This window comes from Apium graveolens, chromosome 4 (assembly GCF_009905375.1).
Source record: "Apium graveolens cultivar Ventura chromosome 4, ASM990537v1, whole genome shotgun sequence".
Classification (NCBI taxonomy): Eukaryota; Viridiplantae; Streptophyta; class Magnoliopsida; order Apiales; family Apiaceae; genus Apium; species Apium graveolens.
In genome coordinates this window covers 313663650-313690172 of record NC_133650.1, presented here as the reverse complement: position 1 = coordinate 313690172, position 26523 = coordinate 313663650, and the positions used below count along the sequence as shown (strand labels likewise).

Sequence of the window (26523 nt, the reverse complement as noted above, 5' to 3'; positions counted from 1 at the left end):
TAATTAACCAAATAAAATTTAAAATTTAAAATCGATTTTGGGTATAAAATAAAAAATTTTGAATTATTTTTCAAATAAAATGTGAGAAACAGATTTTTGAACTGGGTTTGAACTTAGGAGGATCAAAACCCCTTCCTCAAGAATAGCTACCGGAAAAAGCTTGAAGGTGATCGGAATTTGGAGAAATCCCAAAAACCGGCGGCCTTCCGGCTGAAATCCAGCAGCCTCGATTAGAGTCCAAATCAACTCCGTTCGTCCTGGTTTCTCACCGAAATCGGACTAGAATCGTCCCGACAACACGACAGAATTAACAACAACAACTTATCAATCAAATACAAAAACCGATCAAAAACACAACCTCGTCGGCGAAGAAATCCGGCCAAACAACGAAATCATTCGTTTCCAAATGAAAATCAACGTTCTAGGTGTCAAATCGAAACTTATAAATTACCCGATCTAACCGAGCAATTTATATCATCAAGCAATTAACAACAAATCCTGAAAATCGAAATAAAAAAAAATGAAAAATATGAAGAACTCGGCTAACACATCCAGGAATCAAATCATCATCTTATATACATAATACGACTCTACTTAATATCACGAAGCTATATCATACAACAAATTAATTCAATAACCCCTGAAAAATAAAACCCTCTAATTTTGAACATAAACACTAAAATTCGAATTAAAAATTAGTAAATTACCAATCTGCGAATCGTTTTAATGTCATAATCTTATAGAGTTTCTCAAGAGCTTCAGATTGACTACAAACACCACATAGTTTGCTGTACAGATCACCTCAAAATCATGGTTTGATTCCAAGAACAGTTCTTGAAACCCTAACCCTAATTTTTGAGATTTTTCAGATTTTTAATATATTTTCTGAATTTTTATAAAAATAAATAATAATTAAAATCTATTTATAATTACAAAATATTATCCCAAAATTATTTAGGACATAATTATATCATTGAATAAAAATAATTAGCCCAAAATTAATAATAATCCGAGAATAATTTTTAATCAAAAAAATATAAAATTTATGTCAAAATTCCCTAAAAATTATAAATATTTCAAAATTTTGAAAATATAAAATATGTTGAAGTCCCGTGATTTTATAAAAAATAAAAATATGATTTTTGTGGGCTTTGGAGTACTGGTAGGGTCCCATTAAGATCAATTTTCACAAAATGAAACATTTTCTAAATTAACTAGATATTCTCAAAATTCATATGATAACTTCCATATTACGTAAAATAATGCCAAATACCCCACCCGCAATATCAATTATTAAAATTTAATCTCGAAAACATAATATTACATATAAACACATTTATCGCGAAATAAAATAGTTGAAAAATACTCGAAATCGCACTGAACATGTAAAACACACAACAAGTCAAATTTATGACCAAACATAATTCACATTAAAATAAAATACATAATATTTTATTTAATACCAAACAAAATAGCCGTAATTTCCCGTAATTTCCGGGGTCTTACAAAATATATAAACCTTTTATCCAATTACGTTTCAAATTATGTATTTTTTAATAAAAAAATTAAATTCTCCTATGTTGAGTACTGAAATTTGTAAAAAATTATAAAAACAATATTAATTTGTAAAATATTTAATACCTATCTTGCAACAACCTTACCGGATCTTATAAAAGCAAGCAAACGTCGAAAGCTCCAATTTGAAGCCTCTACGAACCTATATACACAAACTAAGCTTTTTGAAGATCATACAGCAATTCAAATGGACCCTTCTATTATGAAGCTCCTTGAAGAAGATGAGGTCTTTTTTTGTTACATACATGTTTATATATATATATGTATGTATATTTTTGATTTTGTTAATGGTTTGATGAAATTGCAGGATGAAACTATGCATTCTGGTGCTGATGTAGAGGCATTTACAGCTGCTTTGAATAGAGATATTGAAGGGGATACTTCTGTTGTTTCTCACCCTTCTGAGTCTGAGACTGGTGAGTTTAATTTGAATTTTTTTGAGGTGTTTTTTGATTGGTTTTGAGTGGTTTGGGTAAATGGGGTTTCAAGATTTGTGATGAATTGGATACCCTTTTGTTGGTTTTGATGGAGAGTATGCAGGTTTGCGAGATTGATGAGGTTGGGGTTAGTGGCTTTTAGAGTTCGAGGTCAACGTTTAAATTTTTTAAACTATTTGTGCATATTGGTTTTCAAGATTTGTGCTGAATTGAATACCCTTTTGTCAATTTTTATGGAAAGTATGCGGTTAGGTTTGATTGATGAGGTTGGGATTGAGTGGCTTTTAGAGTTGGATGTCAAAGTTTAGATTTTTTGAGCTATTTGTGCAAATTGGTTTTCAAGATTTGTGCTGAATTGAATACCCTTTTGTTGATTTTGATGGAAAGTATGCATTTGGCTAGATTGATGAGTTTGTGATTGAGTGGCTTTTAGAGTTAAAGCTTAAAGTATAGATTTTTATCTAGAATTTAGGGTGATTGATATGAACTTATTGAGTTTTGATGTGTGTGTTGTATGTATGAAGTTATTTAGTGGGTTGTCGAGATGTATGTCAAACTTTTTTGTCGAATAGGTTGTTAAGAACTCAAGATTTGTGCTATAATGAATACCCTTTTTGTTGATATGGTGGAAAGTATGCCATTTTTTCCAATTATTAGTGTGGAGTTGAGTGGCTTAGAGTTGGAGTTCCAAGTTTAGATTTTTATGTAGAAATTAAATGTTCAAAAGTGAAAAGTGGGTGTTTTATATGAGCTGATTGACTTCTGCCGTGTATATTATTTATGAAGTTCTTTTGTATTGTTGTTGATTGTAGATGGAGGAAATGTGGGTTAAGGGAGTTATTTAAAATTGGTTGCTTAGATTCGTACTAAAATGGGTACCCTGTTCTTCGTTTTAATTGGAAATTATGCTTTTTTGCCAATTTATGAGGGTGAACTTAGGCAGTGTAAAGTTGCAGGTCAAGTTAATATTTTTATGTAGGGATTAGATGTTAGAAATGTAGGTAACTGATTTATATATATATGTGTGTGTGAGTGTGCGCACACACGCGTGTAGTGGTTTTTGATCATTGATGAGTGTATTTGAACGTAATGTCTGATTATTCGGAAAGTAATTGCATTATGTAAGCTTTTCTCTTTTTAAATTGAACTAGTGTTAATATTAAACTTTTGCACCAAAGATATCTCGAGCAAAGATATCTTAAGTAAACTACTAATTTTGTTATGTACCGATTAAACTCCTGACTTCTGATGGTGTATGAAACTGGATTTTATAGCAGCTTTATCTCAAGGAAGCAACCATAACTCAGGCCAATTGTTTCCACAGTGGCAAACTTCCAGCCAAAATGAAAATGCCAGTTGCCAAAGTCAGCAAGTTGTGAATGTTGCCAAACAGGAGCAACATCCTTCTATACAAGAATTAAATCAGCATGGTTCTGCTTCAGAAAACCAGCTACAACAGCTCGACTCCTCAAAGGAATTGAGTTCCATTCCCGTTCAACAGAAACAGTCTCAAGACAGTTTTCCGCAACAGCAGACTGAGCAGACGAATCCACATGTATCACAATCAATAAGTATCCAGAACTCAGAAAGAAGTACTGCTGTTGGTCAAGAACCAAATAGAGCACAGGATCCAAGTAGCCTATCTCAGTACCTTCGGTCACAGAAGATGAATAGTCAACAAGCTGCAGCATCAAGTCAGGCTAATACTGCTTCGAAAAATGGAAAACAAGTACCATTTGCGATGTTATTTCCCGTTATAGAACCACTACTTGATAAAGACAAAGCCATGCAACTCAGAACTATCTATAATAGATTAAAAGTAACACCATTACCCCTATCTCTTTACAGCCACTTTGCATTTGTTTTATTGCTAAACATGACAATCTCAAACCATCTCTTTACAGCCACTTTGCATTTGTTTTTATTGCTAAACATGACAATCTCAATCTTGCTCTTTCAGAAAAATGAAATATCTAAAGATGCCTTTGTAAAGCACATGAGAAGTCTTGTGGGGGACCACATGCTCAAGCTGGCAGTTGTAAAGTTGCAGGAACAGGTAACGAGAAGAAAATTCAAGAATTGTGATCCATCTATTGCAAATTCACTGTCTTATGTTCCTTAATATTGGCACAGATCATTAAGTTGAAATAAATTTAAAATTCCTTATCTATTTATTATAATTTTTAAGAGAGGCTGGTGTGGATTCTAGTACCTTTATCTATTTTTCCTGAAAGTGTTTGCTGTGTAGAGGACAAGGTATTATTATTGGAGGAGTCGTTATAATTTGACTACAATGACATTAAGATGGATGTATGCTAAAATAGAGCTGGATTGCAGGCTCCTCGCACCTCACAGGCACAGGTTGCACCAACACAAGTTGCGTCGCACTCACAGGTTCCTGCTCAACTACAGCATATGAAAATGCCAGCTGTTGGTGGCAAACAGTTCTCTGAATCTCATTCGTTCGCCCAACTTAATCAACAGGGTCTCAACTCTTCAGTAAACCCATCTAATCATTCTTCAGCAGTTCGAGCAATGACTGATTCAAGCAACATGGCAATGGATAATAATGGCCATATTTTGCATGATATAAAGCAGGAAAGGGAGCGCCCCATTCCGATACAGGGGCTTAATAAGCAGCAACAACAACATATGCACTTTTCTCCGTCATCTTTTCCTTCTTATGGAACTACAGGCAGTAATTATAGTCAATATGCTGGAGGAAATATGCATGGCCCAATGCAATCCCTCAAACAACAGCCTCAAAATATTCAGGCCAGGCAAGTCCCGATTCATCCAGGCGCTGGCACAATACAATCAATTGGGGTGCCCAAGTATGAGAAGCAGAACACTGAACCCATGAGAGGGCAAGGTGAAAATTTTTCTCACTCAATAAACCATTCAAAAATGCAACAGAATTCAGTTAATTATCAGTCATCTGTTAAAGAAGAGCTGGGTAATAGTGCTTCAATTACAGGACATTATGTGAAACAAGAGCCAATCGATCAGACAAATGAGCAACAGAAATCTCAGCTGTCCTCTTCACAGGGGGTATCTTCTTTCTCTCCTGCACAGTTCGAACAAGGAAATGCCTCTGGGAAATTGAGTAATGATTCCATAGGGATGCAGCAAACCAGGACGGGATTCTCTACATCGACCGCTATCATGCAGTCAAACGCAGGTCTATCATCTATCACAACCCAGATGGACTCGAGTAACTCGGTACTTTTCTTACATGCTACTGCTGATTTAATTACTCTGTCATGATTTCTGTGGTCTGCCAAATACACAATCAAATATATTTTTGAATCTAAAATCCGAAGAGAACCCACCTATTATTTACGGGAATAGAGATTATACATGGGGGAAAAACTTAATGACATGGATGATGTGAATTTGAATTAAATTGGAATTGCATCTTACTAAATCTGAACAACGTGATGAAACTAAGACTACGTTGATTTTTGGCCATTCTAATGTGATAAACCAGCTTAGTAAATTGGATCACCACCCAGTAGGAGGGAGGAGGGAGTACAGGAATCTCCATAGCAATCTTCGAATGCTAGAAATACTGCATATTGGGAAATTAAATGGAAAATATTATCCTTTCTCCAGGGTAATGCTTATGTAGGTGTACTCTGCACAAGTAGACAGTACTGATCAATGACATTTTGGTCACTTTAAATTTTGTGGACAAGAGATAGTACTAATTAAAATACTAGCAAATTGCTGATTCGTCATGCTCTTAGGTATGGATGTGAAGTGGAAGACAGTCACTAAGTTACAGCTAGAAAAAGTTTTCTATTTGAATTCAAAACACATAATCTGTACTTTACACCCACATTTCTAAAATCTAAAACAGCAATTAATTAATGGTTTATAATTGAATTATCATTTAGATTAAACAAGTATTTGTATTGTATTAGGTACAAAACAGTAAAGTAGACTGTATTAATCTGTAATTTTTATTATAAAGCTTAAAATTATTTATGCAATAGATAAATTTCAAAGTTACTTGATATGTAGAGTGTGTTTTAGCATCTACTTAGGTAGTGAGTTACTAGATAGTTCAAGATATTGCATAACTCTGTTTTTCTGACTTGTGCACATATGTACACGTAAGAGTTCAAACATTTATAAAAACTTTTGAATAATGTTTTGGTGTATCTACTAAATTTTACACAGGTGAAATTCTTCCTCGTCTGTTTGTTCCTCTCAATAGTTAATAATGGAGTGGCTTTCTCTTTCTCGCTGTTCTACTTCATTTTTCCCTTTCACACTGTTGTCCTTGCTCTCATCAGTGGCAGCTCTCAGATTTAAACCCGTGTCATCTTTTGTCTCTCTTCCAATATATGCCACCGATCAATCGCTAAACACTCCATATCTAGAATGTAAATGCTTTTCTTGTTTTCACTGTTTTGTCTCTCTTTTAAAAGCTTTCATCGTATCTCATGAAATAACCTTTGAACCTGGATGGTTCCATTAAGCTCTCAATTCAGAGAATGGAGACGAAGATCAGAGAATAAACATTCTTAAGTTTATTTTGGTCTCTTTTTCTTCATAAATGAGAAGATAGGTTGGGTCTTCGATATTTGTTTGTCTGCGATGTGGATATTGGTAATTCAGGTTCATTCCACATCAGCTTCATTTAACCCAAGTTCTTCTTTTTGTACATTGGCCCCATATCTATTGGTTTGAAAAGTTAGTGGCGTACAGGCGTTGGAGTGATTAAAAGCTAAAACATTGAATGTTCAAACTGAAAGTGAAAGTTGAATGAGTTATTTGGCTTCAACCTATTAAAAAAACAAGACAAGAAAAGGAACTCCTTTTTAAATTTTTTATTTTATTAGGATATAGCACGAGCTTCTATTATCTGAATATTGATCTAATTATGTTTATTTTAATCCTCCTACGGCAATAACATGTCGATCTTTTCTCCTTGATAACTTATCAGTACATATTTATGTTTAGATCTTTCCTTCTTAATTAAAGATAACTTGGAAAGCCATATTTGTAGAGTTGTACTTAGTCTATCACTTATTGGCATAACCTTTACCCTTTCCTATTATATTTACAGTGATACATTTCTAATCTTTATCCTTTCTTTATTATAGTTAGGTGCCCGGTTGTCATCTACTACCCCCTCAGTTGGGCCTGGAAGTATCGCTAAACCACCTATGAAGAAGGCCATTATTGGTGTGAAAAAACCTTTAGACTCGGCTGCCTCTGAACAGCAGCCAACGTAAAGAATATTCTAGGCTCTACAGCTTTAAAGATGCCTTAGCCTTTTGTTTTCCTTCTAAATAGTAATATTTTGTGTTTTAAACAGGAAAAAGCAAAAGGTTTTTCATTCTGATCAAAGCATTGAGCAACTCAATGATGTTACTGCTGTCAGTGGAGTTAATCTGCGGGTATATATTTTGCAATACTAATAATCTACTTGCGAGATAATTTGAGGCAAGTATAATTCTGATGTCTTGTTAATTCATTATGACAGGAAGAAGAGGAACAACTATTTTCGGGGCCCAAGGAAGACAGTAGAGTCTCAGAAGCATCACGCAGAGTAGTGCAAGAAGAAGAAGAAAGGTTGTTTTTGCAGAAAGTTCCGCTTCAGAAAAAAATGGCAGAAATTAGTAAGAATCTGTTCGTCCTATATCTCAAAAATTTGGATGTATAAGTACGTAGATCTTGCAAGAGCTTTTGACAGCTTTTAACTTGACATTTGGGGTTTTTGTTTTTGGTGTTGCAGTGAAAAAATGGGGGCTGAAGAGTATAAGCAATGACGTGGAACGATGCCTGTCATTGGTACAGCGTCTATGACCTTAGTTTAGTTACAATATTTGTGAACTTTTCTTATGGTATGAGTTTTCACTTTTTAGAGTGCAGAGGAACGTTTGCGTGCGCTGATAAGTAATTTGGTGAGACTCTCAAAACAGGTAATTGTTGTATCTCATTGATTATTCTGAACAAAATAACAAATTAGTCAAATAATCAATTATTGTAATTCCTTCCACATTTAATATTTGTAGCGGGTTGGTATTGAGAAGGCAAGACATCGAACTATCGTCACCTCAGACGTACGCCAACAAATCATAGAAATGAACTTGAAAGCCAGGGAAGAATGGGATAAGACACAGGGTAACTCAGAAAAGAATCAAGGTGTAAATGATGTAAGTTTATTGTCTTTCACTTAAATATTGTATTGTATTGTAGTTACGAAATTTCAGATGTATTTTGTGGAGAGCTATAACTTTGTAGTTGTCCACTGCAGCCAGAAGGTAGTACTGGAACTGAAGGAGATAAGGAGAAGGATGACACTCGTGCAAGACCAGCTAAGGTATTTTTGCTTATTGATTAAGCATATGTCATCAAGTGGAAACAAGTCAAATTCATTATTGACTGATACTTGCATGTGAAGGTTAACAAAGAGGACGATGACAAGATGCGAACAACAGCTGCAAATGTTGCTGCTCGAGCTGCAGTAGGAGGAGATGACAGGTTTTCAAAGTGGCAATTGATGGCTGAGGCGGCGCGGCAGAAACGCGAAGGAGGGGTTGATTCTGCTTCATCTTCTCAGCCAGCTAAAGAGGTAACTCGCAAGCTTGTATCAACCCCTGTAAGAAACGCCAGGGACAACCAAGTTGGTGACAAAAGGGGCAAATTAGCTACTGCTGCTACATCTGGTAAGTATCATTAATAATTATAATTCTTATTTTAATGTAAGCATATTGTTCTACGACCATTGATGCCACTGAGGCTACATTAGTACATATTTGTAGCAAGCATCTAGCTAAATTAGAATGGAATGTAGTGTGTCATATTTGTTGCATCTCATTTCCCAAGCTTCATTAATAGTCCACATAATTTCTTTGACAAGAACCAAAGGTGCTAAACGTTTGTATTGAAAAACGTGGGACACATCTCCTTAACTCGTAGGCCCTATGAAGTCTACCCTGGTAGGATTGTACCACGTCATATGGCTTTGGAGATGAGCTAAAGAACAAGTATGAGAAATCTCCCCTAATCGAGATGATGTACCCTTGATCAAACAATTATTCTTTTCTTCTAAAGAAACAAGGTTTTTAGTTCAATAGGTTAATTCAAGCATTGTAGGACTTAATTTGGGGGCAAATAAACATTCCTGGCTATCTTTGGCATTAAAAATATTTGGAATTAAATTGCTATCTTGTGCCTGGCTAGGTAAAGATGGATTAAATGTAGCACATAAAATTTATTCAATTATTAGGCTAGGAAATTGAAGAAATTTCATTATGATCGGTGATGCTGGTCTGTTGAGGTCCAATTTTTTTTAATTAGGCAGCCAAGCAATTTATTTTAGTGAGGTAACTGAACTAACTAAAGTTACAATTCAATATGTCATTCAGTCCAAGAGTTAACCTCAGACTTTGCATTACCAAGTGACTGCAGCAGAAGCTCCATATTAGCATTAACAAGAGAATGGTATACCCACCAAGCATCTTTTTTTTTAAATGTCAAGTTATTAATTCTGGTACGAATTATACAGGGCTAAAGTCACCCGAAGTCTGCTTGCCTCTTCTTTATAATGGGTCAAACTTTGTTAAGTACAAACTAGTAGTGAGATATACTGGTATTGAACTAATTTATTCCTGAAAAGATAAATGATAGCAGCAATTGACATCAATATATTTAGGCTTATTAACCTTTTGGCCCCTAAACTATATGTGTTTGTACCCATAAACCCCTGAACTCTGCGTGCGTACCCTTTGACCCCCGAGGTATGTATTTTCATACCTTTTAGCCCTTTTTACCGTGACAGTAAAAAATTGGAGGGGCAAAAAAGACATTTGACACAAGTTGTACCGTTATAAGGGTTAAAAGGTTCATTTCTCATACCTTAAGGGTCAAAAGGTACATTTCTCATACCTTAATGGTTAAAAGGTACAACTCTCAAATGGGCCTGATTGAACCTCTGAACAATACAATCAACCAACTTCTGAAGTCTGTGTATGAGCCTTTTGCATATTACCGTCAAAATAAGGGCAATTAATTTTCAGAAGTCCGTGTACTACTGTAGAGCATCTCATAGGAAACCTGAGATTCCAAATTTCCTGGTTCAATTTCAAGTAGCTTGTTGGTTTGATCAACAAACTTTTCTTCATGGGATCTATTTGAGAAGAAGTCATTACACTCTTCTGTTAATGTAGATGGCTTTCTCGAATCTGTTATCAGAACCATCTTTCCGAATAGCTTGATGCTCGAGGAAGCTGATAAATTGTCTGGCATACATCCAGGAATCTTTTCGATGGATGATGGTATCATTTTTCCTGTTGCACGTGAATTGGATGTCATGCACTCGTGGTCTTTTTCCACTGTATAAGTAGTGGTGGAAGATGGGTTGGAAGTGCATAAAAGTGGTGACGGGCAATGGATATTCAGTTCTGAAACTGCAGGACTAAGCGGCTCTGAACCAATTGTAGGCAGGATCGAAATTGGAGATAGGTTCTCCAAGTCATTAAGAGATACATCCGTGGACAAAGATCTGTCTACCTGATCCAGAACAACTGCTCGGTTCAAAAGCAAATCAGCCACTTTACGAGGATATGGATGAAGTGGTTTCTTCTTAGGTCGAGGTGGAGGAATTTCAATTGAAATGTGGGAACTAGCACTCACAGAATTGGGATCTCTTGCAACCTAAAGAGTAAATAGGGAAAGAGTTATGTAACAACATTATAAACAACTTACTGTCATTTGAAGATAATTAGCAACAAAGGTAAACATGCAAAGATAGAAATTGATCACACCAGAAATTACCTTAGAGAAAAACTTCTGAGCATGGCTTCGAATCTGAACTGCTGTCTTTGTGCATATATGTTCTGTGTGCGTAAATAAAATTAGGAGTTACAAAATTGAATTATAATAATTACGATACTAGAGTCTACACTAACACAAAAAAATTAGAAGATTACATAAACCAGACAAGAGTGTGATAATTTCTCTTAACGTCATAAGAAGCTCACCTTCTATATGTCGCCAAGCACGACCATACAACTTTAAAGCTTCAGAAATTTCTGATGCTCTTCCTCTGAGTTGTACATTTTAACCCTTAAGGTATGAGAAATGTACCTTTTAACCCTTAAGGTACGAGAAATATACCTTTTAACCATTATAACTGTACAACTCAGAGGTCAAAAGTCTTTTTTGCCCCTCCGATTTTTTACTATCACGGTAAAAAGGGCTAAAGGATATGAAAATACATACCTCGGGGGTCAAAGGGTACGCTTGCAGAGTTCAGGGGTTTATGGGTACAAACACATATACTTTGGGGGCCAAAAGGTTAATAAGCCATATATTTATTAACCTAATAATTTAGAACCTTTGTTGATGATTTTTGCTCTTTACGTAGTTTTGATAAAAAGTATTATTATCCCCCAAAACTTGAGCGATTACAAATGATCAGCAACAAGGAACCATTACCAGATATTTATTAACTGTAAGATATATAAGCTAATATTGCTTTTGAAGTTTTCTTAAAAGGATATAAGAAATTACTTCAGACCTTAGAATAGTTGGGAAGCATCTGAACTTAGCAGTTGCAATCTTCTCTCAGCACTTTTTATGAATAATTATCGACAAGGCTCCTAAGTATGATTCAACAGGATTTTATAATTTATAGTGATCATTACAAGAGATCTCAGAGGACTCAGACTAATTTAAAAGCATATGTTGAACTGACGGCGAAACTTTATAGAGGAAACAATCTGTCTGACTAATTAGATGTATATTAATTTGTTAATAGCAAGGGATAAGAAGTATGTTAAAATAATTATTTAAAGTTGTTTTAATTTATTTTTTATTGTTCCTAAATTATAAGTATTGTTGGTTAGTTAGTAGGATTAGTAGTTTAGGATCATTTTTAGCCTATGCATAGGCTTGTTACTTGAATTGTTAGATATGAAATCACTTCGCATAAATTTTATTTGTATGAGCACCATTGTTCTCCATTTTCTTTTACTAATATCATCCATAAAAAACCAACAAAGTAGAAATTGAATAGAAGCAGGTGATCTTTTCAAATACAAAGCATTTGGAAAATATTACTAGCAAGTGCATTATGAAGAACAGCACTCAAGGAAGAGTATGAGGAGAGAGTTTGACTTTGGAATAATGGATATGAAGTAAATCACTTAAGGATGAGTTTTGCTAGTAGCTACAAAAAGACGCTATGAAAATTTAGATACTGACAGGACTCAGGTGTACCTTGCTTTATATGAGGTGAGAGATGTTAAAAAGGGAGCTATGGCTGCATAGTTGACATAGAAGTCCGCCGCACTTGCCAGGAACTCCTAGGTCATGGTACAAAGTACAAACCTTTGATGTAGCACGCTCTAGCTTTTTCTACGAGATTTAGAGAGTTAGAAATGGATTTGTTTATGATAAATTTAAACTGAACACTATTTCAGGACAAGTCGTATCATGATGAATCAGAAAATGGCTGATGTAGGATGTTGCAACTCCCTAGTCTCACAGAAGCATATGAGTCGAGGATGGTGAGGTTGTGAGTTCAATTTACTGGCCTGTCTACTGATCCTTTAGAAGTCAGACCCAAGTCTGATTCAAGTATAGTTTAAAGCCAAAAGGATAGCAGTGAAATATGGTTAATTAGAACTTGGATGCAATTGTATACACCGACCTGTTGCCTTGTCTTTAGATAGGACCAGAGTAGATGTTTCCAGCTTGAAGCCTAACCCTGTTCAGAGGTGTATTAACCCTTTTAAGAGGGGGTTAAATTATGAAGTGTATTTAAATTTTAAAATTAGACCCCACATTAATAAAACTTTGATACCAGTAATACCAATATCTGGCTATGCCCCGGGCCCTTTACATGATTTTCGACCAAAAGTACAAGTGTGCAAGGAATTATTATGTATTCATAGCGTGTATGCCCTTTTTCCTGGCAGGAGCAACGGGGAAAACTGGTAAGAATCAGGCTATGTCTCAAACAGGGGTTCTGCGTAAAATTTCCGTGAAGGATGTCATCGCTGCCCTAGAGAGGGAGCCCCAGACGTCTAAGTCTTCATTAATCTATCGTTTGTACGAGAAGGTGCATAAAGATGTATAATGTGACTAGTTGGTGGTTTATCAAGTATATATGCTTCCCTCAAGCTGCCTGCATTTTAAAGACAGTAGGTAAAGTGTCGATTGGCATCACCTGCTTCACAGTTACCACTTACCATATAATTCTTGGCATCTGTTCTCTGTAACATACAGCACTGCAGATAAATGGAGTGGATCGAGGATGTATCGTGGCGGCAGCTTGTTATAGTTACGGTCTCAGAATCAATGCAGATAATTATTTCTTTCTTCTGTCATCTATCTGTTTCAATAAGAATGTTGATGTTATCGTGATGTTCACATTGAGTTTATTTATGGTTAATTCCCGCAAAAATAGTCACAATTTTTCTTAAGTTTTATTATGAACTCGTAATTTACTAATCCTCGGTCCTTGTTCCTCTTGTAATCTAGGCTGTAATTATTTAGGATGTATTACATTGTCATTGTAATAATTTTATTTAACCAAATATGAGTTCATTTTTTTCTTGACAATTTATTTCATCTCCTGTGTACTTTTACCAAGTTATTTCACTCCATTTTAAAAAAAAGGGGATGTTTTTCTAAAATTTTTAATTAAAGGAAAATAGAAAATGTTGTGCACCTAAAACATATTTTTATTTTTCTAATTTGCTAAATATCAAACACCTGAAATGTGGATACTTTTTTATAAATAGCCGATTTTACACAATTTAAGAGTAAATTGCATAATACCTGCAGTTTACACTTTATGCAGAGTGTGTACTTATATTTTTAAATATGCAATTTGTGTACTCGGTTTTTTATAAATGATGCATTTTGTGTGCTTGCCACATTTTTTTATATGTTTCCAAGTCTACTTGCCACATTTTTTAGTTTTGTATAATTAATTTTTTTTTTTACTTCATTGAAATAATAAACTAACTTGACTAAATTTATACCAGAACTTTACTTATTTCACGAATGTTGCTTTAGAATTTTGATACATTATTTTCGTTTTAAACTTATTTACTTGCGTGATTTTCTTATATATAGAGAAAATTTAAGTATAATAACTTTTTTTTCTAAATAGAATTCTAATTAACATTATTTTTTTATTCAAAAGGTCAAATTTTTAAAAAGTAAATTTCTTATATACTCCATGTTGGGAACCCATTTAAATTAATGCGTGTAAAATTAAAGTCCTTGTACAATGAATCAAAGGAACTGGTTTAACGGTCACAATTTTTTTTACATGTTAATGGATTATTTTATTAGTCTTTTTACATTAGGGTAAGCCTAGGTATATACTTATCAAAATTTGATCTTATTATGATTTTTTTATAAAATTTGATTGACCAAAATTTTCACAAAAAATAACACACGTTGTATAATTAAAAAATTAATAAAATATAATGTAAAAAGAAAAATTTTATAACACACGTATAATTAAAAAATTAATAAAATTAATAAATTAATAAATTTTATATTGGAAAAGAAAAATTTAAAAATTTAGACAACTAATTATATAGGAGTGTGTCCATCCCACTTTATTGTAAAAAATTGGGTGGGATATATAATTTGTTATAAACTCATTAATATGATTTATTAAGCCTGATAACTATATATATTTATTAATATATATAAATTATAACCTGTTGATGTACAAGTAATTTTTTGTTAAATTTTTCAACGATTTAACCTAAATTTAACCTATTTAGACACGATCAAGTTTCATTTTATTCTTTTTCCAACTTTGCCCTTACTATTTTAGCCAGCAACCAACAAAAATACAAAAATTGCATCACTTCTCAAATTTGGAGTACACAAATTGCATTTTCTTAAAATCGGGTACACACTTTACATTTTAGTTAAAGTTGAGGTACACATTATGTATTTAACTCTTTAAGAATGTACAAAAATTAGTCCGGTTTAGAAATTATTATATATACTAGCCTTTGTATTTTGAACTTAAACCTGAAGTATGACGACATTAGTGAAATAATATTGTAAAAAAAATTCCTTTTTGATGAATTAAACTTAGGGTGCTAATCCCTAACAATCGTGTGTTATATAAGTTATACTTAACACACTGCTCCAGAATCCTTAGATCATTATTTCAAGGGTCCAGATCTAAAGAATTTTTTTTGGCATTTCACGGATATTTTCCGCGAAAGGGCATTTCTCCTTTCCGCGGAAGGCTAAAAATAATTACTTAAATCTGGGTTCTTAAAATATAGATCGGACGCCCCTGAAGTAGTATATTAAATAAAGTTTAACCAACAACAGGACATTAAACTTATATGTGATGAGAGTTTATCTATTTTCCCATGTTATTACTTATAATCGTCATTTTTTTATTAGTTAAACACACGTTGTACCCACCTTATTTTTTGAAAAAATTTAAATTCTCGATATTCCTTAAAAAGAGGGAGAGACATTCGATTTTCGCCATTTTGTTTTTGCTAGTCAAACATACACGTAAAATCAGGTGTTTTTAACGGAATTCGAATTCTCGATCTCTCCGGAAAAAAGTAAGACATACCAGTACATCCAAAGAATCTTCCCAATTTCTGTGTTTTCATAGATTTCTCCATTCTTGTACAGTCTCTGGTAGTAATTCTCATCATTGTCATCATAAAAAAAATCCATCCATTCATCAGCTTTCCAGTTGTCCTTCACTTTAAGTACCCAGTATTATCTTCCTCATCAGAAAAAACCAGCATCCATCTCTTCATTCTGTGTAGTTTCAACATTATCATGAGGAATGTCATTTTCATCGAACTTTACCCTTCTTTTGGCACTCTTTCTACCTTTACTACTTTCCCCTTCTTCAAATATAGCTTCAACATCATCAGTAGGAATTTCAACTGCACTTAACACTTCCCTTGTTGTTGATAATCCTTTCCTTCTGGCTGTGGTCTTTGATATTTTTTTAGCAAACAATGACTGCTCAGGAAGTATTGAATTTTGAGCCTCCACTGTCAAAACAAGGGAAAATCTAGGGCTTCTTCTGGGCTTAAGTGCTTGAAAAGCTGTTTTGGGAGAAATAGGTGGTGGTGGTAGTTTGGTTTGAGCTGGTTTATGCTTGGATTTAGGTACTTTTTTGGGTTTATTTTCCTTGCTGGGTTTTTTTGTTTTGGATTGGGTGGGTTCATCATCATGCACCGAGGTATCTTCAAGATCATCAAGGGAGAAAGATCATCAAGATGACCCGAATCACCCTCTTTGCTCATATTTTCAGCCCTCCTTCTATAGTTCAACACTAACTTATATAAGGGATCAGATTTCATCACGGTTCCAACCCAAACTATAATCAACTTATCAGGGATTCTTTGATACATTAGAAGAAAATCTTTATCAGTTATCAGTTTTCAATGGCCCATTTTCCACACATAAGTAAAGACTGGAAAATGATAATCCAACTTCATTCCTAATCTTTTTGCTTCATCCTCATACTCAACGACAATATCAAGTAAATTAGATCTCTCTACATCTACATTAATATCCACCAATTTAAGATTTCTCCAATTAAACCTCAAAACCCTAGTATCATCGCCCATTCTGCAAATTAAATACACACTCACTATATGAATATGAATATGAATATGAATATGAAAAAACACATATGAACATACATACGAACAAGTAACATACTTTTCATGTTGATTTATATACTTACATACACATACATACGATTATATATATACATACGCTGCAAAAAATGATGGACTGATGATACTATTCTTTGTACACATTCATACAATTGAATCGAAATCATACCTGTAGTTTCAATTAAATGGAATGATTGTGATGGTACCAAACGGTCCTCTTTTTCCCTCTTTCTCCTCTTTCCACTCGAAACCTAGCTCAGCCTCCAATTGAACCTGTATGCTTAGAATACCCGGTCCATCGTTTCATTTACCTTTTGTTTAATTTTTGATTTTAATATAATTATGGTTTTAAGATTAAAATGTGGAGGAAAAATAATAAATTATATGGATTAAACGTTTAACTAACGTTTCCAGTTTCCACTAACGGAACAGCGTAATTAGCTTAATCAGTTAATTTGAGGGTGTAATTTGGAAGACCAAAACATGAGATGACACCATATGGAAAAGCCAATTTCACACGGGCACCAATGAGAATTTCCCTATAAATTAAGATAATTATATTTAAAAATTATTTATTTCAGTTCATTTAAATAAAAGAAATTATGACTTATAAGTTAAATTATCCAAACATTTATATAACTTATAAGAATTTATTAACTTATCACTTATTAATCACTTATTCGATTTAAAAAATAAGTTATTTATTTTAAGATTTTTCAAACGGGCACTTAGTGTTATATATTAACATTTTAGCTTCATAATAAACCATTAAGTGGACACTCTTCTTGGATGAATAATAATGATTCATGAATCATGTGTCCGGCTTTAAACTTGAAATTGTGCTGCTCCATCGCATAAAATAGAAAAAGGGACAAAAATGCTATCGCCCAGGATCGAACTGGGGACCTTTTGCGTGTAAAGCAAACGTGATAACCACTACACCACGACAGCTTGATGGCATATTTTAAACTAAAATATGTTTTATCGTAGAAATTACAAATTCACAGGTTAAATGGCCCCTGTTTATGAAATTTTGACCAACATCATTTCAACTTATTTGTGATTCCGAGAGTTCTTGTATTATAAATCTGCATATCAATATGTTATGCAGTTCCTGTAAAATAATAATAATAACAATCAATAGCTACGCATAGATAGTCTTAAAAGTGTGCAGTATAAATGTATAACCTAATAACATAAATTATCATGCTGTTGATTAGATAAAACCTTCCAAGTCATTTCCTCTCCAGTAAGTACTAATCAAGAGAATCAGTTTTTAGATTCTACTAAGTAGAAAACTGACTTGAGTACTTTCGTTTACTGTATACCATCGTGCTGTCTACGAGCTATGTTACTCGAACTCGTCTAGAAGTGTCCGACACGTCCATGTGTCGGACTTGGCAACAGTTTGAAAAATTTACATGTTTATGGCCTAAAATAAGCATCCGAGTCCAAGTGTCGAGTATCCGATACGGGTACTCGAAGGGAAAATGAAGAGTCCGATTAACATAGCTTACGAGTAGTATAGCCAACTTACCAAGCATATAAGTAAGAGTTGAGCTACTGTCAGTCATGCATCAAGAAAGTTCAGACTAGGGCCGTGCTCTCTAGATGATCTGCAAAATCACGACTTGGGATCATATAATAATGAGCAATGGATGACTAATGGCTCTAAAAATCACAATCATGCATCACCTTGTGGAAGACTGTATTAAATAATAGCACAGAAGAAAAGGATGTCTTGACTGTCTGTATATGACAGACCTTGAAATAGTATAGTCTATAAACCATATGTTCATCTATCTGCTTGTTATAGTACAGTCTCAGAATCAATGCAGATAATTATGTCTTTCTTTAATCATCTATCTGCTTCAATAAGAATCCTGATGTTATCGTGACGTTCACATTGAGTTTATTTATGTGGTTAATTTCAGCCAAAAAAAAATCACAATTTTCCCTATGTTTTGTTATGAACATAGGATGTAATACATTGTCCATTGTAATAATTAGTTTGAAACGATACCAGCTCAATAACATAAAATTAAAAAAAAATAAGTCAGAAATGCTATCGCCCAGGATCGAACTGGGGACCTTTTGCGTGTAAAGCAAACGTGATAACCACTACACCACGACAGCTTGATGCTTTTAATTTGAAAAACGAAGATTAATACATGCCCCTGTTATTGAATTTTTGTGATTCCTCAAACACAAGTTTTTTAGAATGATAAGTTACTTAACAAGATTATAATCGAAACAATTAGTTTCAAGATAACAAACTTGAAGTACTTCGTTTGTTGTATATCATTGCACGACTGAGAGGTTGTATTTGAATAGCATAACATCGTTTTAGAGTGACTAGTTACTTAACAAGATTACCATGTCGTTGATTAAACAAAACTTAGTTTCAAGATAACAATGTTGGAAGTACTTCGTTTGTTGTATACCATCGCGCTCTCTTATGACAGAATAGTCAACTTGCCAAGCATATAAATAAGAGTTGAGCTACTGTTCAGTGATGCATCAAGTTCAAGATAGGGTTAGGCCCTTTATTTTGTGTTACTGAGGAACTGGTCTAAAAACTGAAATAATTTATAAGGTTTAAGACCTGGGATCATTTAATAATTTGAGCCCTGGTTGACCGATGGCTCTCACGCGTCACCTTATGGAAGAAGACAATGTAAAATAATACTAGCATTTTGGAAAAGAATGTCTTGACTTTCAGAGTTTCAGTATATGAGGCCTTTTAGTACGTTTACAGACCATTTATTCTTCCAGTCCGGAGATCTTTTGTTTTTTTAAACTAGATTGTCAAGGAACCAGTTACTCTGAAACCTCAAGGTATTAGAGAATGACCCTTTCCAAGATCTTATATTCTAACATTCACCCTCACTCGAGAGCCCATTAATGGGTCAAAGAGTGTGTCTGAGCTCGGATACCATGTCAGAGAACCAGTTACTCTAAAATCTCAAAATATTAGAGAATAACCCTTTCCAAGATCTTATATTCTAACATAGATGATAGCAGTAGGCCATTGAAATCCATAGGGCTCGTGAACATTAGTAAGATGAAAAAATGCTTTACTTTGGTCTTCTTCAGCTCCTTTTTTATTGTAAGCTCCCATACATTTAATTCCCTTTTTGTGAATCGGACCTTTACTGACAAAGACACCATGGTATCAGCTAATGGTGATTTTGAACTTGGTTTCTTTAGTCCGGGAAGTTCAAAGAATCGGTACTTGAGCATACGATACCAGAGGGCATTTGAGACGATAGCATGGGTTGCCAATAGAGATGCACCCCTTACTATTTCATCAGGCATGCTAATTTTAAGTAGTGAGGGCATTCTCAATATTCTCGATGGCAAAAACAACATAATATGGTCTTCAAACTCTTCAAAATATTTGAAGAATCCCAGGGCACAGCTATTAGACTCGGGAAATCTTGTTATTACAGGAGATGATGACTCTGATCCGGGAAATTTTCTTTGGCAAAGTTTTGATTTTCCTGATAACACTCTTCTACCAGGCATGAGGTTAGGCAAGAACTTGGCAACTGGGCTAGAATGGTCCTTAAAATCATGGAAAAGCACTATTGATCCTTCTCCAGGAAATTTCCGATTTGAACTTGATATCAGCGGTTATCCACAATTAGTCCTATGGAATGGATCAGCTAGTTACATCAGGATGGGTCCCTGGAATGGTGTTCGATTTAGTGGTGTTCCTAATTGGGGTCCAAGTGATATTTTTGCATCCGAGTTTGTCCTGAATGAGAAAGAGGTATATTACAAGTATAAAACTACTTATAAATGGGTGCTTATGAGGATAAGCACAGAGCCTGACGGGCAAGTAGTACTCCATACATGGACAGACGGTTATAGAACATGGAATCCGTCTATATTGCTTCAGGCTAAATACTGTGATGTTTACGCACGCTGTGGGGAATATGGTAGCTGTAACGAGGACTCTCTTTGTATCTGTTTAGATGGATTTCAGCCCAAAAACATTAAGGCCTGGAGTAGTTTAAATTTTTCAGAGGGGTGTGTCCGAGAGATACCATTAAATTGCAATAACAAAGATGACTTTGTAAGGAAGTCAAACATGAAGTTTCCAGATACACGGAGTTCATCGTATAATTTGAGCATGAATCTTGATGAATGTAGGATAAAGTGCCCGGAGAACTGCTCTTGTAGACTTGTACAGCATATGCAAATACCAACATCACTGGAGAAGGAAGTGGTTGCTTGCTTTGGTTCAGTGGCCTGATTGACATCAAAGAACAAGAACAGGGTGGAGATGTTTTCTATGTCAGAGTTGTTGGCTCTGGTAAGATATGTATTGACCAGTAACTAGAGCCTTATACTTGCACATTATTAGTAATAACGAAAAATGTAACTTTTCAATTACAGTTAGATTGAAGTCACCAAGCTAATGTCATTTTGGCCTTTTCAGGTGCAAGTAATAGTTCCAGAGCAAGGCGAATTGTACTGATTGTATCTGTACTAATCGTGTCAATTTTAACATGTGTACTCGCCTTATACGTGTGGCATGTATGCACGCGCAGGAAGCAAAATAGAGAAGGTTTCTGTAATTATCTTATGTAGATTATTCTAATGCTCTCTGTGGTACATGTCAAATGGCAAACTTCGCGCCAAATTGCATATTTGCTGGTTTCAGATGTTTATGTCTCAATTTTTGCAGAAGGAATGATAGAAAACCAGATAGATGGTGATGGGAGGGAAGATCTACCATTATTTGACTTCAAAACTATTGCTAATGCCACTGACAACTTCTCTAACGACTTCAAACTTGGCGAAGGTGGCTTTGGACCTGTCTACAAGGTAATCACACTGTTCTAACTTTGAACAACTACAAGTACTAGGTCTGGTTAGCAATTAGGATCAAATTTTCTGTTATTTAACGGAGTTCTATAGTAAACAAATCTGGTTTATAAAATCAGGTAAAAAGTTAACTTTCTAGATGCTTAAATATGTCCAAGACAAATCTGACTGTAAAAGTGTGAAATAATATTCAGTGGATGGTGCATACCTGTTTCATCAAGTCCTTTATATCTTTGCCTTGCTGAAGTAGTCTTCAACAGAATCACAGTTTACGAATTCAGTAGGACAATCACAACAGAAGCAACACATATAAAAAATGTGCAGAACAAACGAAAGTGTAACTTAACAATGATCAATACGTAATACCAGGGTATTCTGGAAGATGGCCAGGAAATAGCTGTAAAGAGGCGTTCAACATGTTCGTCACAAGGAACAGAAGAGTTCAAAAATGAAGTATCATGCATTGCAAAGCTTCAACATCGGAATCTGGTGAGGCTTCTTGGTTGGTCCACTGAGGAAGGAGAAAGGATATTATTCTATGAGTACCTGCACAACAAAAGCTTAGATTACTTCATATTTGGAGGTACTATCAACTGCATCACTTACTGTCTAGTACCTCAAGTACCTGCTATAGTTTACAATTCTAGTATATTTCAAGAAATGTCAAAACAAAAACAACTAAATGAAGTACTCAAATTTAGCAGATATTGAACAGAGAGCATCACTGGATTGGCCTAAGCGTTACAATATTATAAATGGCATTGCTAAGGGATTACTCTACCTTCATGAAGACTCTAGATTGAGGGTCATTCATAGAGATCTTAAAGCGAGCAACATCCTTCTTGATTATAACATGAACGCAAAAATCTCAGATTTTGGCACAGCTAGACGTTTTGGAGACGGTCAAGCTGAAGCAAACACAGCAAGGGTGGTCGGAACATAGTAAGAGTTTTCACAAAAATGCAATTTTCCCTTTCCTTTCTGATTCCTTTAAGTCAGATTATTTCTTCATTCAACCTGCAGTGGCTACATGTCTCCTGAGTATGCCATTGAAGGAGAATTTTCGATGAAGTCTGATGTTTATAGCTTCGGTGTACTGGTTATAGAGATTGTGACTGGGAAGCGAAACAGATTCTATAATCATCCAAGCCACAACCTTAATCTTATCGGCCATGTAAGTACAAATCTGACACTAGTAACCTAGCACCTTTCTGTCGATTACTAGTTTGAAAGCTTACGACAAACTGGCAACATCTACTTGTCTAGGCGTGGACGGGTTACAACGAAGATAAGCTTCTGGAACTAATTGATGTCTCAATCCAAGAGTCAAGTGACCAATATGAAATGCATAGAGCTATTCTAATAGGATTACTGTGTGTTCAACAATATCCCGAAGATAGACCTGACATGTCTTCTGTACTCATGATGTTGAGTAGTAAAGTTGCGCTGCCTCGTCCAAAACAACCTGGTTTTTTCACCGAGAGAAGATTATATGAAGCAAATTCTTCCCATAGCAAGGATCTTCTGTCTTCATACAGCCAAACTGGTACATTTTTCGCACCACGATAATGATGTGTTTCTGTCTGTTTCCCTGAACACCTATATCATGTGATCAATCAACCTAAAGAACCTGTTGGTTTACAGCAAAAGGAAATTGAAAAGGCAAATATTGCGCGATCATGAATGTGTACATAAAAACAAGAAGAAATTTGTTAGATCATGAATGTAAGAGTTACTTTTATCTACGGTGCAATTTCTATAGTGTTCTATAGACTTTCTCAGTCACAAGGAAAATGTGAGGACTCATAAGTTGGATACTAGAAAACATATGTTCGGTTCTTTGTTTATCTTAGGAGACGTTATTTCTGTCATCTCAATCCAGCGGTTGGAACATGTTATATTTGTGGTTTCTTTGGATAATACCATGCCAATCTCCGTTTCACGATGCCTGCACCCTAATTAAAGATGGAAAACAATGCCAATTTTAAAGAAAGAATCGCGGGACTAGCATAGAAATACGATGTCTCCATATAATCTATGAGATCTTTGAGGCATTGAGAGTCGATTTTGGTCCATACAACAGATTAACAAGGTCAGAACTACACAAAGTAGTCGCACACTTTGATGACGAACATATATTATAAACACATTCACATACATATTTGCTTAGCAGCAACAGTCTGGAACATCACTTCAGTAACACATTTGGAAAAGACTCAAACATAAATCTCATAGAAACATAAGACGGATTTGACAGTCATCCGTAAGTTCAATCTCCAAACTTGAATCATTTCTTCAAATGAGGAAAGCATGTCTCTGCGTCAGATTTGGGGTGTTTCGCTTCAGCATGTTCCCTGCATTTCACATCTGAAGTGGTGCAGATGAATGTCTGCATGCACACCTTGCACTGAAATGAACATGACATGAATGAGCTACAACCAGCAGATGAAGTTGAACAATTATTATAACTTGATGCAATGATTATTAGCAACAACATTATCTGATACAAATTATATACTACCTACATATAATAAATAACACATACATTCCACCGATTAAGACACAAAACCAAACAAGCGTCGTATATATAACATGACCGACCACACACTTACAAAAAACACATTGCATTAGGAGAAAAGCTCATCCCCACCGCCCCTGCCCCCAAGTTCATTAGGAAACCAAATGTTTCGAATTCTTTGATACCATTTTATGCAACAACTCCTTTCGTACTGACTAGTATTTTATTTATGATGCAACGAGTTGGACAGGACATTTATATGATACAAATAATATACCACATAGACATAATATATACCCTACAAGCCATGACCATCAATTATGTCACAAAACTAAACAAACAAGCGACAAGCAATGTGTACGCACATAAGCAACCACACACACTTCGAGAAAAAACACATCTTGTTACGAGAAAATCTCATCTCCACCCCCGCCCCCAATTTGACCGGTTCAAATTCTTATTTCTTACTACCATCTTATGCAACAACTCCTTCCATACTGACCAGTACCTCATACTATGTAGCAACGATTATTAGGCAAAACATTCATATGAATATATGATACAAAAACTATATAATACATACACATAACATAATACACACCATACATTCCATAACCATCAATTAGGTCACAAAACTAAACAAACAAGTGACAAACACATAACCAACCACAAACTTGAATAAAAAACCCATCGTTTTAAAAGAAAATCTCATCCCCATCGCCCCTACCCCCAAATCAAGTTTTCAAATTCTTATTCCTTACAAAGAAGCAAGAGAGCTTACAATTCTCAACTCCTCATTCTCCACTCCCCGGGTTTAAATAATCTTCGCTCCTAAAAAAACCAAAACATACAGATACACAACCAGGCACTAAATAACATAATCTGGCTATTTCACGGGCACTAAATAACATAATCTCGCTATTTCACGGACTTCTATCATTCGAAACAACCAATACCCCAAACACGCTACAATTAGACCAAACAATCTAACATATCAAATCTACAAAACAAACTAGGGAACATTAATTTGACTAAGAATTCACTAAATTATCGAAAATCGAGGCAATCAAACTACAATTAACCAGCTAAAAACATAAAATCAAAATCGAAACTGAACCTGAATCGACATAGCTTTCTTGTTGGTCTCCAGCTGACTTCCTGTAAATAGAATCAGATCAATTACATGTATTTCATCAAATCAATTCAGATTTAAAAAAAGACTATACATACAAAGAGACACATATAGATACAAATAATAGATACAACATACCTTTGGAAGCTTTGGCGGCTTTCTCCTGATTCTTCTCGCGAGCCATCTTGGTCTTCTGAGCGTTGCCTCCACCCATCTCTCTCTCTCTTTCTCTCTCGAAAATCTCTCTCTCTCTCTCTCTCTCGCTATCTATCTATATATTCTGTATTTCGCCCAATTATGTATGCAATATTTTTTTATTTTATAAGTTAAATTATTTATTTTATTAAATAAATATTTAAAGAAAGTGTGTAATGGTGACCTTTATTTGTTTGTTTTTGGAAAATGGTGTTTTTAATGAAATTGTAAATAAAAAATTGTTGATGACATTTTTATTTGTTTTTATTTGAATTCTTAAAGTTTTAGCATTTTGGGTTTGAACCTTACTTTTTTTTTTTTTTTTTTTTAAGTTTTTAAGTTATATTAGAATTTTGTAAGGATAAAGTGTTGCCAATTTCTGAATTGAGGGATATCATGTTAAACTCTTTTTATTTAAAACTAATTTTGAATTTAATAACACAGTTGTATATTGATTCATAAATAATAGTGTAATCATTTAATCTAATATAAATTTTAAAGAACCGGTGAACTGCGAATTTATTGTTGATAATGCTTGACAACTGGTTGTCACCAGAAATAATAGTAACCCATTTTATGCTTTTCCAAATTTGATACGATGATCTCTCGGAAATTCTCATTCTCATTCGATAAACGACGGTATCATTCGATTAATAAAAAAAATCTCAATTATTTTTATAATATTATAATTTATATTAAACTATAATAAATATATAATTTGATTCAAACTATATTTTAATTATTCATTCTCACGATCATTGAATCTTCTTATCAAATAATTAGAACTTTTAAATTTAAATATCAAAATAATACAATACTTAAACTGGCAGGTTCGGATCTATTCAAAACCAAACATTTATATTATTATCTATAAAGATTTAAATAAGTTCTCATTTTCGAACCCACTAACAATTTTTTTTTCAAATATTATATAATTGTTACTTTGGTATCTAAGTATTGATATTAAATTTTCGTTAAATTATTTATAAAATTATTATAAATATATAAATATTAATGGGAACCGTAAATCGCACAAGATATAATCCAGTTATTTATAATAAATTAAATTGTAACATCTTATATCGATAATAATAATAGTGTTCGAGTACAAGTCTACGATAATGTATACCAAATTGTTAGTTTTTTCGGGCTGACCTATAATGGGTT

General features: G+C 34.3%; 4 protein-coding genes and 2 non-coding genes across 9 annotated transcripts; 3 read left to right on the top strand and 3 right to left on the bottom strand.

Moving 5' to 3' along the window:
• The first annotated feature begins 1653 nt into the window (after positions 1-1653).
• Positions 1654-13583, top strand: LOC141721816 (transcription initiation factor TFIID subunit 4b-like). 4 transcript variants are annotated; one of them, XR_012574907.1, is made up of 16 exons: positions 1654-1801; positions 1883-1991; positions 3287-3831; positions 3973-4068; positions 4350-4884; positions 4990-5234; positions 7127-7254; positions 7342-7423; positions 7510-7645; positions 7762-7817; positions 7892-7948; positions 8042-8182; positions 8284-8349; positions 8431-8695; positions 12953-13177; positions 13263-13583. XR_012574907.1 is itself a non-coding variant. In XM_074524933.1 (16 exons), the coding sequence occupies exons 1-16, from the start codon at positions 1763-1765 to the stop codon at positions 13111-13113; spliced, it is 2571 nt and encodes an 856-aa protein (XP_074381034.1). In that variant the 5' UTR covers positions 1654-1762; the 3' UTR covers positions 13114-13583. The 4 variants fall into 4 exon arrangements, 3 of the variants coding, with proteins under 3 accessions (XP_074381034.1, XP_074381033.1, XP_074381032.1); XM_074524933.1 differs by having other exon boundaries at positions 4350-4406; positions 4497-4884; positions 12953-13583; XM_074524932.1 differs by having other exon boundaries at positions 3290-3831; positions 12953-13583.
• A 3970-nt stretch (positions 13584-17553) lies between these two features.
• Positions 17554-17626, bottom strand: TRNAV-UAC (transfer RNA valine (anticodon UAC)). The gene has a single exon. It is a non-coding gene; the product is annotated as a tRNA-Val (tRNA).
• A 1112-nt stretch (positions 17627-18738) lies between these two features.
• On the bottom strand, positions 18739-18811 carry TRNAV-UAC (transfer RNA valine (anticodon UAC)). The gene has a single exon. It is a non-coding gene; the product is annotated as a tRNA-Val (tRNA).
• A 1033-nt stretch (positions 18812-19844) lies between these two features.
• LOC141720220 (G-type lectin S-receptor-like serine/threonine-protein kinase At4g27290) lies at positions 19845-20936 on the top strand. The gene has a single exon (XM_074522569.1). The coding sequence runs from the start codon at positions 19845-19847 to the stop codon at positions 20934-20936; it is 1092 nt and encodes a 363-aa protein (XP_074378670.1).
• A 347-nt stretch (positions 20937-21283) lies between these two features.
• Positions 21284-23080, top strand: LOC141720219 (G-type lectin S-receptor-like serine/threonine-protein kinase At4g27290). Its single transcript, XM_074522568.1, has 5 exons — positions 21284-21511; positions 21881-22094; positions 22216-22453; positions 22535-22685; positions 22778-23080. The coding sequence occupies exons 1-5, from the start codon at positions 21284-21286 to the stop codon at positions 23078-23080; spliced, it is 1134 nt and encodes a 377-aa protein (XP_074378669.1).
• Positions 23081-23516: 436 nt separating this feature from the next.
• On the bottom strand, positions 23517-25460 carry LOC141721815 (uncharacterized protein At2g23090-like). The gene is made up of 3 exons (XM_074524930.1): positions 25300-25460; positions 25147-25187; positions 23517-23918 (listed from the first exon to the last, which is right to left on the bottom strand). The coding sequence occupies exons 1-3, from the start codon at positions 25373-25375 to the stop codon at positions 23799-23801; spliced, it is 237 nt and encodes a 78-aa protein (XP_074381031.1). The 5' UTR covers positions 25376-25460; the 3' UTR covers positions 23517-23798.
• Positions 25461-26523: the final 1063 nt, after the last annotated feature.